General features: G+C 36.0%; 2 protein-coding genes across 3 annotated transcripts; one reads left to right on the top strand and one right to left on the bottom strand.

The window, feature by feature from the left end:
- The first annotated feature begins 478 nt into the window (after nt 1-478).
- Nucleotides 479-12,498, top strand: LOC143470341 (structural maintenance of chromosomes protein 3-like). The gene is made up of 29 exons (XM_076968401.1): nt 479-1,242; nt 1,506-1,620; nt 1,879-1,946; nt 2,633-2,704; nt 2,875-2,954; nt 3,134-3,212; nt 3,383-3,493; nt 3,591-3,773; nt 3,898-4,080; nt 4,259-4,443; nt 4,567-4,780; nt 5,286-5,414; nt 5,481-5,555; nt 5,655-5,795; nt 5,909-6,037; nt 6,191-6,279; nt 6,541-6,790; nt 7,030-7,173; nt 7,297-7,446; nt 7,864-7,980; nt 8,137-8,245; nt 8,372-8,514; nt 8,744-8,848; nt 8,925-9,060; nt 9,484-9,560; nt 9,640-9,795; nt 9,904-10,067; nt 10,412-10,532; nt 12,269-12,498. Exons 1-29 carry the CDS (start codon nt 1,228-1,230, stop codon nt 12,338-12,340), a joined length of 3,612 nt encoding a protein of 1,203 aa, XP_076824516.1. The 5' UTR covers nt 479-1,227; the 3' UTR covers nt 12,341-12,498.
- Nucleotides 12,499-12,635: 137 nt separating this feature from the next.
- LOC143470360 (uncharacterized) lies at nt 12,636-15,782 on the bottom strand. 2 transcript variants are annotated; one of them, XM_076968427.1, is made up of 5 exons: nt 15,560-15,782; nt 13,996-14,142; nt 13,565-13,723; nt 13,252-13,395; nt 12,636-13,025 (listed from the first exon to the last, which is right to left on the bottom strand). In XM_076968427.1, the coding sequence occupies exons 2-5, from the start codon at nt 14,126-14,128 to the stop codon at nt 12,853-12,855; spliced, it is 609 nt and encodes a 202-aa protein (XP_076824542.1). In that variant the 5' UTR covers nt 14,129-14,142; nt 15,560-15,782; the 3' UTR covers nt 12,636-12,852. The 2 variants fall into 2 exon arrangements, with proteins under 2 accessions (XP_076824542.1, XP_076824541.1); XM_076968426.1 differs by having other exon boundaries at nt 13,996-14,688; nt 15,560-15,781.
- Nucleotides 15,783-16,738: the final 956 nt, after the last annotated feature.

Below are 16,738 nucleotides of genomic sequence, written 5' to 3' on the forward strand. Positions count from 1 at the left end.
AAATTCTCACGCATCTGACGTCTCGTGCTTTGCTGACCATGTATCTAAACGTCTTATCGACCAAGGCCGGTGCGTAGGATTCAAACCGCTGTTTAATACGAACTAGGCTAGGGAACATATTTTCAACATTTTTTCCTTATCGTGTAAAGAAATTCATATGCTGTTTGCCTTTGCGAAATCCTTACAATCCGAAGCCTAAAACGTTTGCAATTTAAAAAAGAATCTAAATAAATTGACCATTTCAATAACTAAGTATAAGCAATCCAAAAAATCTTTTCACCCAGGCAATAACTCGGAAAGGGTCTATTCAGCCACAGGCAACTGCAACCATGTCCATTTGCAGTTATAAATAGAGTATAGAATCTGCTTAATATGACCACTCGCTTTACATGACCTTTTTGGTGTGGTCCTGAATTTTGCCATATACAATTCTCTGTTTACTATGACCAGTTTCTCGGTATAGGCTATTAAGACCAATTTTTCCATTTTATTTTAATTTTTTGTATCAATAATGAAACATGACAGTGTGAAATGTGCCGCATTTTCAATTTAACTATTGACCATTGAACTATTGAGTTTAATGTTGCTGTTTAATATTAATGAATTAAATGATGAATTTAAAGTGTTTTATCATTTTGTGCCTAGCCTATCTATATTGATTTTGGTGTAGTTAAACAACACTGTAGGAGCTTCGGTTATTTTGACCTAAATGGTCCCAAGGTGTTCATAATTATCGAAATCTACTTTAGTTTAGACACAACCCACTTGGGCAAAACTTGCACTATTTGGTTAGATCCTTTTCTGAAATCATGTTTTCATTACATGACGTAATTAACTTGTATGTTTTTACTTGGATGATGGAGCATTTTGAAATTGCGAAGTGCAAATTTTCACCAAAAATAAGCTGCAGGTGCCGCAACTGTTTAAAATTAAATGTTAATTTTGGGAGTGTTGTGGAGAAACGCACAACCATGTGATGCATTACACCCCCGCTACCCAAACTTTGACGTTATTTGGTTTTGCACTTCTGCACCAGACCCAAGTTTGCTTTGTTTACTTTGAGGCTGTGAGCAAAAATAATAGTTGCCATCGATCGTAATATATAATGCATTGTCTTTTAGGTTATATAGGCTGCATATGTACAATAGTTAATATAAGTTGTCTTATGTACTTACGTCTAATTATATTATTCAATGCATAATCTTGACTAGCCTGAAGTTTGTTGCAATGCATATCAAAAAGGTGTAACATATACTATTTGGTCTAGAACAATATATATGTCATAAATTTAAATACTTTATATGTTTGCATGTCCTTTTTTTCGTTGAACTATGCCCTGTTACAGTTTTTATGTAATTTGGCTTGTTACATTATTGTTCCTGAAGCTAGACATTCATCAATATATCACACCATGATTTATTTTCATTGTAAATAAAGGCGTTTAAATCAACTTTGATATGTATTTATAATATATATATTCTTAATTTACATTTTACTCAAATCAGGTTAGCATCCAGGGTTTCAGAAGTTATCGAGAATCAACAGAAATAGAACCATTCAGTTCAAGGCATAACATCATTGTTGGCCGAAATGGATCTGGCAAGAGCAACTTTTTCTGTGGTAAGACAGAAAAGTTTCATGTATCACCATTTCGTTATATTTGACTAAATTAAAAAGATTTTTTCTATGTTTTTTTCTATGTTTTTGATGAATGGTTTTAGAAAAATTCAAGAAATGTTTAAAAATGGTTAAAAATTTTGTACCGGTAATTTGGAATGTTAAATTCATTTTAAAATTAATTGTCGTTGGTCGTCAATGTTTTCCCAACTATCTTACTTCATGCAAATACTGATGATCACTATTGTTTTATGTTTATAGCAATCCAATTTGTTTTAAGTGACGAGTACAATAACTTGCGTGCAGAGCAACGTCAGCAACTATTACATGTAAGTCACCACCTTTTTGTAATTTACACAACGTTTATTATTTATTTTCTAAAACAGGGTAATCCAACTATTTATGCCTTGCTGGCCACATTGCAAATCCTTTTTAAAAGCAGGTTGTCATAATTATTCAAACATTTATAATTGAACAACTACTAAAATAGGAATGGCTAAAGTTGTTTCATTTGAGTTGAGTTGTTAACCAGCTATTAACTGAACACTGATTACTGATAATTACTAATTATGCCAACATGGTATAACTCTCAACTAACACCATTGTGCTTGGTATATATATACTCTCTGGTGTATAATGTTGCAGTTCTTCTTTGTAGAAGTAAAATCTTGCTTTTTCAAACAAATACGACAAAAAATGCTGTTAAAAATGTCTATTTAAGTCATTTTTACAAAAATATTAACCGAAAACCTTTTTTTCACCAGGCTATGAATTGGAATTTTCAATTTTGGTTTGGGGAATCCCCTAATTTAACAAGTTTAGTTGAAAAGCTCACAAGCGGGTTCAATATGTTAAAATTGGAGATTTTTTTTTTGCAAACCTTGGTTTGCTTGGCGCAGAATGTAATTAGACTACAAAATTTGAACTTTTTAAACATGGTCAGAAATGGACAGAGCAAGTGGGTTTGTAGTTAAACCACGCTGTTTTCACACAAATGCATAAATTCTGTTTTCAGGAGGGCACTGGTGCTAGAGTAATTTCAGCATGTGTTGAAATCGTCTTTGACAACTCAGATAATCGCTTGCCTGTGAGTATTTAACATTCACAAAAATTTAAGTTGTACACTTAGTCATATTTTATTATTGATGTTAGTATGTTTATAATTTACATATTTTTTCTCAGAAAAAAGAAAAAGTTTTTTTGTATTTTCCTCCCAGAAAAAAAAAACTTTTAAACTCCTAGCTGTTTAATATTTAGATTGATAAGGATGAAGTAACATTACGTCGGGTTATTGGATCAAAGAAAGACCAATATTTTCTTGACAAGAAAATGGTCACGTAAGCATCATTCATATCATACCTTTGGCCTATTCCACTGTATCCAAATGTATCCTTATTCTTGACGCAAGGTTGTCTTAATTTCTATTTGATACGGTCTGCTTAATTATTATTTATTATTGAAGCTTCAAAGTTTTGATGAATTAAGGGTTATTAATATTATCATGAAACTTTTGCAGAAAAAGCGACGTCTTAAATCTACTGGAATCTGCAGGTTTTTCCAGAAGCAACCCTTACTATATTGTAAAACAAGGAAAGGTAGTCCCCCACAAAACCCTATCCGTAGATGCTAATTGCTATTACTCCCAAAAAGACTTTTTTATTTAATTATTAAAACCTAGCAGTATATCTTTATTTATATTCCAAAACTCCTTTTTCTAATTTTAAGCTTTTTAGTTATATTCAAAACAATTTCCTTCGTCTATCAGATTAACCAAATGGCAACTGCTCCCGACTCTCAAAGACTCCAGCTATTGAGGGAAGTTGCTGGAACTCGTGTCTATGATGAGAGGAAGGAGGAGAGTGAGCAACTGATGCGGGTGAGATGCTTTTCTTAATTCTCCATCAAACTCCAAATCATTAATGTACACCATATTAGTGACTTCCAACTACTGTCTATGAAATTTGTGACAACAGGAATCTGAGACAAAAAATGGCAAGATTGAAGAGTTGCTCGGCATGATCGAAGATCGTCTTTCCACTTTGAACGAGGAAAAAGAGGAACTGGCTCAATACCAACAATGGGATAAAACGAGGAGGGCGTTGGAATACACGATTCACAACCAAGAACTAAACGAAACCAGGAACAAGCTTGACCAGGTTTGGTGAAAATGCAAAGTCCAAGACACTTTCGTAACAAATGGAAACTAGAAATGCGGATATTTATGCAACAATAAGCCCTAGATTTTTTTCTTCATGTTTAAGTTGAAACACGTTTTTCTAGTTATCCAATAGGAGAGAGAACAACTCTGTTCAAACGAAGCATCTCAGAGGTCAGTTGGAAGAAGCACAAAAACGTACAAAAGATTACCAGAAGCAACTGAGTCATGTGAGTTCAAGGATTAAACAATTTGTGGAGGAAAAGGAGCAATCTACGACTGATAGACAAGAACTCATCAAAAAGAAGGTATATATATTGATTTGAAGAAAACAAATCTGATTTTCATTGTTTTTTGTTGATAATATAATACAAATAATTATACTGACAGATCATAAATGATTTCTAAATATATTAAAAAATCAAATGAAAACCACTAAAGCAGTGAAAAGTATATTCCAAGTTGTTTACATGATTTTTATTGTAGGCTCAACTTGAATTGAGCTGCACTGATCTCAACGATGAAGTAAAAGCAGACGAACAGTCGTGGCAGCAGGCCAGAAATGAACTGGAAGAACTTCAACTTAAAATAACGACAAAGACGAGAGAAAAAGAACAAATTGTGCCTCAGTTTGAAGAGATGATGAGGAAAGAGAAAGATACAGAAAAAAGGTGAGAGAGCTAGTTTGGAACCAGATAAGCACTCAAAGACAAAAGACATGGTGTGACCTCTTTTCTTTCAGTTCAAGTTAATGTTAATACACAATAGTTGCACATTTCATTGTTTATATGCAGACTGAAGATATCTGAACAAAGAAGAAAAGAACTTTATGCTAAACAAGGTCGTGGTAATCAGTTCCGTAATCGCGAAGAAAGAGACTCGTGGATACAGAATGAGTTGCGGACTCTGCAACGAGGAATCAATGACAAGAAGACGCAGATTGAAAATCTCACAGACGACATTAGAGCCACCAAAGTGAAACTTGAAGAGCTGGGTCACTCAATTCGAGTAAGCTGCTGAAAAATTTGTTAACTTTGATTTGTTTACGTGAGCTTGAGCTGTGAACTGAAGAAGGAAGCTCATTGCTCACGCTTGAGAAAGCTTGTGTTTATAAATTAAAATTGACCTTTCGGGTGCTGCCTTATCCTGCTACTGCTTTTATTATGCTATTGCATTTAACACGGGTTATACCACGAGTCCACGACTAAAAACTAGTTGGGTGCGTCACTGAAAATATAATGCTTAAAACTCTTCATTATTTTTATTAAATGTTATACTTTGTAACATAGAAGCCCAAACGTAATAAAGCTACATCCTATTATCATCGTATAACTAAGTCCAACTTCAGATTCACCTAAATAGCTAAAATTGAGTTATTACATATCCTAGCCTTTTCGCCCATGCTTAGCAACGCACTACTGGTAGTCGATCCTACTTAAAGTGAAATAGCCTAGTTATTTACCGATATTTAATAGTAACTCAAACTAGTTACCAATGATTATTTTGAAAACAGGAAAGAGAGCACAACATTCAGGAGCATAAAAAGAGTACGGATGCCCTCACCAAAGATTCGCTCAACCTGAAGCGAAGAAAAGATGAACTGCAAAGTCAGAGACAACGATTATGGAGGGCTGAAACGACTGTACGATATAGGATTAGGACAATGCATACAATGGTGTTGTTGTTTTAACCCAATACACTTTTCTAGATCCAGCAAGAAATTGACAACATTACCTCTGAAAGCAAAGCCAAAGAACACTTGCTGAATTCTTTGATAGGAAAGGTATTTACATTACGCTGATTTGACTTGAATATCAAGCTGTGCAAATCATGACAAGTAGCATAAGTGGTTGTATATATGTGTTCTACTTCTGACAACCAGGCTGCTTTTCATGGACTGGAGAGCATTCGGAAGGTGATTGAGTCTTTCAGGAGACAAGGTCAGATGGATTTGGTCAACGGATACAAAGGAATGCTGATTGAAAATTTCAGATGTTCAAAAAATTTTTTCACTTGTGTCGAGGTAAACAGATTGCCGAGAATATTAATAAAACACTGTTTTTTATTCAAAGTAAACTCGGACTGAAAATTGATATTGTTGTTGTCTTTGTGCAGATTTAGCCTTCTTTGTTTCAGGTCACTGCAGGTGGAAAACTATACAACCACGTAGTAACTAATGACAGGGTCGGCACAAAATTCTTGAATGAAATGAACCAGTTGAAGTTGCCTGGGGAAGTTACCTTTCTTCCTTTGAATAAACTGGAGGTATGTTGTCAAATCAGTCGCACGTGTGAACCCATTCATTTGTCAAACACTCTTTCGGATAGAATGCTGAAATTGGTTTGACTTCGGTGCTTGCATGTCATTAAGATTAAAAGTGATAAAAATCATTTTTTATCTTTTCTGTCAATATTTTAGAGCCGCCACATTGAATATCCTCAAACAGCCGATGCTATTCCGATGATCAGTAAGATGCAGTTTGATGAGGAATATGAAGTAGCCATGAGGTGATATCCATATCTTGTACATTTTACTGCATGTTAGAGCAAGGGGTTTTGGAATGGTTAAAATGTGTAACAGTGTAACAATAAGGATACAACTTTAACACCCTTCTCAGCAATACTGCAATAATAACTACTGATACCACTTGAATGCAAAGGCTGTATTATGAGGCCAGTTCAATTGCAATTTTCTGTTCTATTTAACAACACCTACGCATATTACAATTTGCTTCCATAAATAATTATTGATGCTTTAATATTACATAGATATGTGTTTGGCAAAACGTTGATCTGTCGTTCTATGGAGGTATCAACTCAACTCGCTCGAGCTCACCAACTTGATTGCATCACGCTTGAAGGTGACCAGGTGTCACGAAGGGGAGCTCTAACCGGTGGATATGTCGACAATCGCAAATCGCGCCTTGATCTTTACACTTCCAAAAAGGATCTGGAAACTGAGCTTCGAGAAAAAGAGCAAGAGCTGGCCTTAAACAAGGAACAGCAACAAAAACATGAGGTTTCAATCTTTTGCTCACAGATCATGGTGTTGGAATTTTTTGTTTATGCGCTCCTCATTTAGATAAGTAAATACTAAATGGGTTAAAGTATAGTCGTTTATTATATAGGTTTGTTCCTGTTAATGCAACTTTTCCAAACTGATTTAAAAACAGTTGCGTTTGATTCAAAAACAAGTTTGATGAAATAACTTGTTTGCTTTGCCATAAAAGAGATCTTATACTGATTTTGTTATCTTAGGCTGAAAGCACGTCAGTTATGGACGAGCTTCAAAAGCAGGAAACTCGCAATAAACAAAACAAAGATGTCTATGAGAGGCTGAAAGGGGACTTGCGTGTTTTAAAAGAACAAGAGCAAGCAATGCAGAGAGCACTGGAACCTAAAGTAATTGCCCGATATGTCGTAATCAGAATTTTCTGTTGTCTAATTTCTCCTACTGACATTGCTAGATGTTTTATAGGCTACAGTTTTTTCACCTTACGTATCATATCAACACTCATTCTTTAGGAGCGATCCTTGCAAAGTCTCCAAACGAACTGCGAGGCTCTTCAATCTACAAAGCTATCCTTGGAGGAAGAGATGGGAACAGACTTGCTCTCTCAGCTCTCTACTGATGATCAACAGGAGGTGGATCGTTTGAACGACGAAATTAAGGAAGTATGTGTACAAATATGTCAGTGTTTACAGTGCGGATAGAACATTTTTGAAATATATGTTGTATACATTTAAAAGGGTATCCACTTTAAGCCCAAAGCTACAGCAATCGAATCACAGTTGAAGAATTCTAACTGTAGACTTTTTCAGCAACTTTCGCAATTTTATCTGATTTTGTTGCCTGAACTTTCAAAATTATCCGATGACATCGTAAAATCAACAAATTCAAAATTTTTGACCTGTTATATATCCCTTAGTGTAGTGCCAGTAACTCATGATCGGAGTACTTACGTGTCCTATTTAACAACTGTGACCTGTTAGAAACTTTGTTAGAAAACATTGAATGGATACATGCATAGTGGTATTGATGTTTATTTAAACCGTTCTGTTCAACTCACAATCACTGGCATCCTTAATTAGCTGACATCCGTGCACAAAGAAGCGATGCAGCAAAGAGTGCGCTTGGAAAGCAAGAAGACAAGCCTCGATACCCTGCTTGCCGATAATCTTGTTCGTAGGAAAGACCAACTGCAGCAGGTATTTCTTTGGTTTCTGATGACAATAGTTCAGTTGCATTGTAAGGCATTTGACAACAGAATTTATGATGTGCATTAAATCAGTCAAAACCTCTGCAATCCCAGTTCCCAAAAGTTAAAATAACCTTCTAATAGATTTTCTTGTTTCTGTTTTCAGGAAATGCTTGAACTCTCAGTTGATTTCAGAAAACAGAGGTTAGTCCAGGCTGAAAGTGATCATAGAACCACAGAGGAAAGCCTGGCTACGATTGATGAAAGACTTAAAGGTGAGGTGTGTTCGTGAACAATCACACTCTTTCATAACTGAAGGAGCCAGTTGGATTTTGTGTTTAAATCAGTCATGTCGGTAAGACGTTTTTTACGTATCTAAATTTCTAATGTCGCCTGTCCAGATGTGGATCAGGAGTTGATCGGAATGGAACGGGAGCAGTCACATCTAACCACTAGGGTGGAAGAGTGCAGGGCCAAGGAGAGAGAATGGAGAGAAAAAATTTCCGACGACTCAAGGGAATTAGAGAAGGCCACCAACAAACAAGTATAAAAATTTAAAAATACAAAAACCAAAAGACTAAAAGGAGGAAACTTGTGCGTGTATTGTTTTGTCATAATTTAAACAACAAAAAAAATGTTGTCTACTGTGAATATGTGAAAAATTTATCATTAATTGACTTGTCAGATTACTGTATATTGTTGATGATCGCAACATATATTCTGCAGTCATCTATTTCAAATGTATACTCAACCATATACTATCATTTTGTTAGAGCATGTTGATCAAAAAGAAAGAGGAGTGTATGAAAAAAATTCGTGACTTGGGCTCGCTGCCTCAAGATGCCTTCGACAAATATCAAGGACTCAGCCATCGACAAGTAAACATAAACTTTATATTTTTGAGCCCAAGTATATGAAATCAGTGATTCATGAAACATATTGACTTCTCAACAGCTGATGAAGCGTCTCGATGAATGCAACCAAGAACTGAAGAAGTATTCTCACGTTAACAAGAAAGCTTTGGATCAATTTGTGTCCTTCTCAGAACAAAAAGAAAAGCTGCTCGCAAGGAAGGAGGAGATTGACAGAGGTGTGTAGACAAAGGCGTAGCCAGGGGGGCGAAAGGGGCCATGCCCCCCCCTAATTTTTTGTGTCTATAGGCTTCTACATGAGGTAGCGGTGTCTTAAAACAAACACTTTGTAGTTCCCTTGAATTCATGAAATATTTGGCCCTCCCCAAATTTTTTTCTGGCTACTCCACTGTGTATAGATGCTGGCATCTTTCCAGTAATTATTTCAACCCCGTTGGATGTGATCAAACTTTTTGATGTGACTATTTCCATAAATATTGTATAATATGTGACGTGCTTAATGTGAGATATGTTATAAGTAATTATTATTTAATATCCTCAGCAGGCAAATGTCTGTTTCATCATTTGTTCTATCCCATTTTTTTAAATGTGTTGTGTGCACCATTTTTCTGCATTGTACTAAAAACACTATATTTCTACAGGAAAGCAGGCAATTTTACACCTGATGGAACACTTGGAACATCAGAAGTATGAAGCGATCCAGTTCACATTCAGACAGGTAACTGCAATCAGTAAAACAGAACAAAATCCTATTATCACAAAGACTAATTTCTTCACGTTTTTTTATTGTTTTGCAGGTTTCCAAAAATTTTAGCGATGTTTTTGTAAAGCTTGTTCCTGGAGGAAAAGCGACGCTGATCATGAAGAAAGGGGACGTGCCTCCTGACAGTGAGACACAGTCAAGTGACCAATCCGCATCAATCGTTGACCAGTTTGTTGGAGTTGGTATAAAGGTCAGTTCAGTGGTGAATTACAAGGAAGTAATCGCCCTCTCAGTGGTTATGATGCAAAAAAATAATATCAAAGGCTTTGATTTAAGGAAATATTTCTCATTTTTTCAGGTGTCCTTCTCTGGGAAAGCTGCAGAAACTCGTGAGATGCAACAACTTTCCGGTGGTCAGAAGTCCCTGGTCGCCCTTGCGCTGATCTTTGCTATCCAGAAGTGTGACCCAGCCCCGTTTTATCTCTTTGATGAGATCGATCAGGCTTTGGACCCTGCTCATAGGTAAGATTTATGTTAAAAAAATGAATGGATTAGTTGCAGTTAAAGTTAGTTGTAGTTGCCTTTGCTATTTTTCAAAAAAAAACTTTCTTTAGAATTAAATCTCCTCAAACAAGAACGTTTCATGTAGCCAGAAATTAAGTTGACCCAATTTTGAACTGCTACCTTGTACCATATTAACTTCTTAGGTGTTGTTCACTAACGTTTTGCCGTACTCGTCTGTTAACCTTAGTCTTTTATTAGCTCTGTGTTTTATCACCAGCATGCCGCAAAGTAATTATTGGTGTTAAAATGAATTCCAGCGGTTATAGTGCGTGCTGAAGATAACCATCCATTTATCTAAACAGGACCTCAGTGGCTGCGATGCTGAAAGAACTTGCGTCAACAGCCCAGTTCATTACCACAACGTTCAGACCAGAATTGCTGGAAGCCGCAGACAAGTTTTATGGGGTTGTATACAGAAATAAGGTACCTAAGTCACAGAACAAACGCCGGAGCCAAGACAGTTAAAATTATATTCATTTATCAGACGTTTTAGTCCATAGGTGTCAAACTCCCGGCCCGCTTTACAATAAAACTTGGCCCGCAATGCTATTTTATACATTGAACTATTTCCGGCCCGCGAGATCATTGTGCAGTATAACTTACTTTTTTCAAGCAAAAACAAGATTATAACAAATCGCACAATACAGCAGCACAACAGTTGCCTCATCATACGATAGAATAAATCGATTTATTCCCAGCCAAAACCGTCAAAAAAAACAAAAATTTGGTGCTCTTTCGCTGACTGTTCCAATTCATATACTCGTGTCACGAAACGTTCAATCAAGTTTTATCCTTACGGCCCGCGGCGTTAAATAAGTTTTGAGTTTTGGCCCCTGGTGCGATTGAGTTTGACACCCCTGTTTTAGTCGAATGGTTATGGTTTCGACTGAAACGTCTAACGAATTTATTTGTTTTCAACTGTCTTTGTTCTAGTAGTAATGCAGTGTTTGTCAACTCTCACCACTTTGCTTTTAGCTGCCTGATCGATTCCCGCTTCAAAACATTTCTTCATTCACATATATTTTACTGTTGTGAATGAAATTCCTGTTTCACTTCGTATTTTCTCTGTGCTGCGGTTGACGTAGACTCGACTCAAAGTCTAGGCAGTGTAATAGCGCAGGCAATGCTTTCCGTTACTAATTCCGAACACATTACAACTTACACCTGTATTAATACAGTCAATTTAATCATCGTTGCCGCATGCTCGCACTTGTCTTTTAACCAGCCGCAGGAGTTTCCGATGACCAGGTATAAACTTACTCTCACAGCGAACGTCCGCTTTATTACGTAATGCTTGAGCTGATACCTGCGACATTCGATGCGGCGGAAATGACCTGAAAGTTTTGTAAGTTGGTTGATCTTTGACGCTGATTGCAAATTCTTGGCAGCATATGACGTCATCACAAAATACTAAAAAAATATCCGGATTTTTTTATCTAACTACCAAGAAGTCCAAAAGCATGTACCGCGACATGCAAAACGTTAACAGAAAGGGTGGTCAGCAGCCACGGCCTTTGTTAAGATTAAAATGCTAAAAATTGTTACTTTTTACATTGCCTGGTCCTACATGTAGCCGTCACGTAATTGCTCTTTTAAATATTGGTAGCTGCGACGTCGTTCAGCATCACGTGCTGTTGAAACGGATACTTTAAAACTACGTCATCAGAAAACAATCATGAACTGAGATTAGAACGGTTAGCATGTATTTTGCGTTGGTCTGCTTATACGCTGTGAAGCGTTTTTTGTCGGAAGAGTAACTCGCTTGGTTAAAAGATCAAATCTAAAGTATGTGCGACTTGCTTAGTTAAGTCTATCAAAACACTGCGCCAGTGAACCCAAGGCCATCGTCATCATGAAAAGCCAGTTTGGCTTACGCATAAAGTTATTCATTTTTAATCGAACTCTCATTGCTCGTCTGAAATATTAGGAGAGGAAACGGTGTACGACCGAAGTCTGACGCGTGCCATATGTGAGACCTTTCCTTCAGTAACGTAAATCGACGTCATGGATAATTCCAATTGACGAGTTATTTAGCTTTAGTTACTATCACTAATAAAGCTTTTGTGACATGTTTGGTATTTTATTGAAAACAAATCGTCCTCTTATTGCCAATATAGATATTTCTATGAAAAGAAACTTTAATATTGTATTTCATGTAGGTTTCTATGGTACGCACTATTACAATAGATGAGGCCAGGGAGTTTGTTGAGGACGATCAAGTGCACAGTTAAATCATGGGAGTCAAATGTCAAAGGATTTTTATGCGTTTTTAATCGTTTCAACTTTCAAGCCAAGACTGCCACGTTCTTCGTTGTTATGTTCTCAGCAGTGATTGTTTGGTACAGTTCTTGTTGTCATGACTTTTGTAAAAATAAACAGGTTTTCCCAACAGAGTCCTCCTAACTCTACAGCAATTGGATAATAAATAGAAGTACATTAATACAAATAGTAGCACCAAATACTGTAAGCATTGTTTGAAATGAAGCACCTCGCCTATACAACCGGCAGGAAAAAGCACCACTGACAAAGGCTACACTATAATACTGTAACACAGTTTTTTGATTGACCTGACTGCAGTGCATAACAAACAACGATGTTGTCCAAACAGTGCCACATGTAGCTCAGCACATGACCTGTCGTTGAATTCGTCTGCAGCATTTTGCCCATTACTCTTTGCACCACTTGACTCTTTGCAGGTGCAGTCGTGGCTGGTACTGAATTTCCAATGTAGTAACTGATGCTGTTATGAGCCTGAAGGAAAGAGATCCTCAATACTTTGTTCTGCTCTGATACCAAGAGTTCTGAGAAGATTTGTCCAGAAGAATCTTATTCTCATTCTTGACTTGTATTCACTGCCATCTTGTGATGGCCAACGAAGAACACTAAATCCACTATAACGTGTTGGGAGTTCACAGCCTGAAATGCAAAAAATAACAGCAAAATAAAAATAGAGCAACACCACAACTAAAGTACTCTATTAGACAATAAAGCTCATGTTATCAGTCAATTTAAATTAATAAATCTATTTAACAATGTGTAGTAGACGGACACAAGTTTAGAATTGTATTAGGCTGCACCATTTCAATAAATGCTGAAACCATGTTATCTACCTCAACTCATTTATGCTACATTATTAGGTTACCATCTAAAAGGATTGGTATAAATGTTCTTTTAAAACCAGTAGGGTCTGTATGATGAGCCATCAGCACTTCATATTGTTTCCAAGATGATAGCAAGTAGTCTTGACTAAAGCATATGATCATTTGCTTTGAGTGCTTGATGGATTCTAGAAATGAAATATCGCAAAATAAAGAAATGAAAAGGTTTGAGAACAAAAATAGCTGCCTCTACACATGCCACACTATGCACAATTCAAGTGATAATTATCCTAACAGTGCCATTAACAAATCATACAAAATAATAAAAAATATGAATAAAAAGATTAGTTAAAAAACCTTCAATGATTTGTGATTGGCTGATGCCTGTTGGGCTGTCACGCTCAAACAAAAAACAACGCAGTTTTAATTTTTCCTCTAGAACTGGCAGTAGATGTGTTTGAACCCAGTCAATTTGATTCTCATGACACGAAATGTTCACATCATAAAGAAATGTTTCTGCAATTAAGATTATCTGGTTTAAATAAACCATTCAGGAGCGAATATTTCAAATAGACGTCCTTATCACTATGAAGGTTTCTTTATTTTAAACTGGTACATATGTGCCATATTTTCCACTAACTGACCAAACTATGGCAGATAATTCATTTCTAATAGGTTAAGTTTTAGATTTTGTAAGAAAAACTTCTTACAAAAATATCCAAGCCAAATTAAGTTCTAAAGGCAATAGATAGAATGGTGTATTAACTCAATGTACTAATTCAACTAACCTTCAGCATCATTCACTCTTTCACCGTGCTGCCCTTCGTTTACTTTCATATTTCCACAAGAGCTGACATGAATATTATGTGATGATTTTTTATCGGCATATTTTACTTTATGGCTTGAGAAACTACATCCCATCCCATGTAAAACACCTGTTAACGCATTGAATTGTATGTAAGCTGTTATTGTACTATATTTTTTGTATTGTATTGTTTACTTTTTGCCATTAACTGTGCGGAGCGAAAGTTACGATGCTAACCGTTGTAATTATAGCACAATGAAACATATGCTCACGAACAGTTAACGAAGCATAAAAAAATGGCAAAGCCTAATGGCTCAATACATGCAAGATAGTAATAATGCAATTGTGCTATAAGATGGTAGGTTAGCATGGCCACCAAACCCACAAAATCATTCTAAAGTTTTTAAACAAATTTAAGGCCAAAAAAAACACAAACAATGAAACAACTACATTGATTGGAAGATGTAAAGCACATGTTCCCTAACATTAAAAACATGTATATTAATAGCCAAAACAAACATACAAAGTTACATGATTAGATTAAAATGACAATGAATATCTTAATTGCACAACAAATGGATGTTTAAAGAAAACCGCACAAAATAAACTCCATCCGCGGGCGGGAATCATATTTCTGTGGCCAAGAGAGGGCACAATATTCAGGCCCACAAGTGCACTGAAAGATAGACAGTACGAATCAAAATAAAAGTACAGTAATGTCATTAAGAAAACATGCCTCTACATTCCCTTCAACTGCAGTATTTGTGATAAATAGTGGATACACCAACAATGGCGTATACACACTAGTGATTACATATTACAATACACGAAAGCCTTTCATCATCAAACAAGAACAAACATTTCAGTATTAAACACAATACTGCAGCGCCACGATTTCAAAATACAGTGCTCCCTCGATTAACTGGCATTCGATTATCCGGTTGCTCTACACTACAGCATTTCAAGATTAGATGGCTTTTTAACTAGCCGTTGGACGAATCGTTTCCGAGAAATTTCTTTTATTGTAAATCTAATCATTAAAATGTTGTACAACTCAATAAAATAGTTTATTAGCCTACATCACTATTAAATCAATCAGGGGCTGCTTTCCTGCGGTGGAGTCAGCTGTTGAATTATAACTACACTGTACACGACCGGTAGGCTTAATTGTTAAAGGTTGAGATGGATGCATGCTAAAATTTCAACTTCTATCAGTTTTTATAGGCTACTGTAGGCCTACCATAAATTCTTTGTGGTTTCGTTTCGACTTAAATGTAACAATTCAAATAGCCGTTTTTTGCTTATCCAGTCACGTTTCTGAAAACACTGTCCCAACTAGACCGGATAATCGAGGAAGCACTGTACATTCATTCTGAAACTGAAACTATTGTGACCATTAATATTTTCCCAATTTGCGATGATGTCTCCAACTTTTCAGTAACAATAGGATTTTTAGCCTACAGTGGTCGCTGTTGATTGCATGCTAGTCTACACCATAGATATCTATGGTCTACACCCATATCTCTACTATGAAGTAACTTACTTACCTACCAATGCATCCCATTAAACACCAAAATGAGTGTTCACTGAATTATTGGCTACAAACTACGAAGCGCAACATAAGCTACAACAACGAGAAAAATAATTGTGGGACTGATTTTTTGTTGGAAAAGTTGCTTTGGGTGCGTGTTGTTTCTATGAAATATAGGAATACCATGTTTCATAGTTTTATGAATTTCTGTTTATTGTAGTGACTTTATATTCTGCTAATGCTTTACTCACACTGTACTGAAGTAGTTTTAAAATTTCATAATCTATTTTAATACCTATCAGGTCGACTTTAGCTTATTGCATAAAAATTTTCCCATTCAATGGTGTACAGCATTAAAGCAATTTTCATTCATTAGTTGCTAAAACATACCACCTGCTCGTCTGTCTACTTTTCGCTTTTTCAGCTTATATTTTATGGATTTAATTAATTATAGGTTTAGTGGCCGTGCTAGTTGTTACCAGCAAATATTAACGTTATTTGTCTTGAGCACGTTTTAAGCCTTTTCGGCTTTGTCACCTTTTCCTGTTCATTGGCGCGTGTTAGTAACAACTGGCTTGATTTTTCGGTTTTGACAAAAAATAAAATAAATGATTGATGATTGATTTTTGCTTTTGATCTACAGTATTATTTTATTACAGTATTACATTTTAAAGATTTTTTTTACTAATTGGATGAACGGAAATCCCCTATTAAAGTACCTTTATGTCCAACAAACTTCCTCTTTTTAACAAATCCGAAACTTATTAGGTTAGGCTTCGGCCTTATGCTTCTTTATAATAAAAAGTGCTATCACTTGGCATATTTCACTGGAAAAAAAATCGTTTGTTCAAAGTTATTTACCATGTTTTTTTTTAACTTAGCTCAAATTGATGTAGTATACAAGTGCAGGATAGGGTTTCTTTTCTCATCCTCTGGTGTACAGCATTGAAGCAATTTTCATTCATCAGTTGCTTGAACACACCACCTGCTCGTCTGCTTAATTCTCGCTTTTTCAACTTATGTTTTATGGGTTAAACTAATTATAGGTTAAGTGGCCGTGCCAGTTGTTACCAGCAAATATCAACGTTATTTCTCTTGAGCACGCTTTAAGCGTTTTCGGCTTTGTCACTTTTTTTCTGTTCGTTGGCGCGTGTTATAGGCCTAGTAACAACTGGCTTGACTTTTCGGCCCCACC

The sequence above is a fragment of the Clavelina lepadiformis genome, chromosome 9 (assembly GCF_947623445.1).
Source record: "Clavelina lepadiformis chromosome 9, kaClaLepa1.1, whole genome shotgun sequence".
Lineage (NCBI taxonomy): Eukaryota > Metazoa > Chordata > Ascidiacea > Aplousobranchia > Clavelinidae > Clavelina > Clavelina lepadiformis.

Excerpts from the sequence above, each read along its gene's own strand:
- LOC143470341 (XM_076968401.1), top strand. Across the intron at positions 1,621-1,878 it reads CAAGAGCAACTTTTTCTGTG|CAATCCAATTTGTTTTAAGT; the intron begins GTAAGACAGAAA and ends TTATGTTTATAG. Across the intron at positions 7,174-7,296 it reads AGAGAGCACTGGAACCTAAA|GAGCGATCCTTGCAAAGTCT; the intron begins GTAATTGCCCGA and ends CTCATTCTTTAG.
- LOC143470360 (XM_076968427.1), bottom strand. The coding sequence starts at position 14,128 with ATGGGATGTAGTTTCTCAAGCCATAAAGTAAAATATGCCGATAAAAAA. Across the intron at positions 13,724-13,995 it reads AAGAGTGAATGATGCTGAAG|AAACATTTCTTTATGATGTG; the intron begins GTTAGTTGAATT and ends TCTTAATTGCAG. Across the intron at positions 13,396-13,564 it reads CCAATCACAAATCATTGAAG|AATCCATCAAGCACTCAAAG; the intron begins GTTTTTTAACTA and ends TTTCATTTCTAG.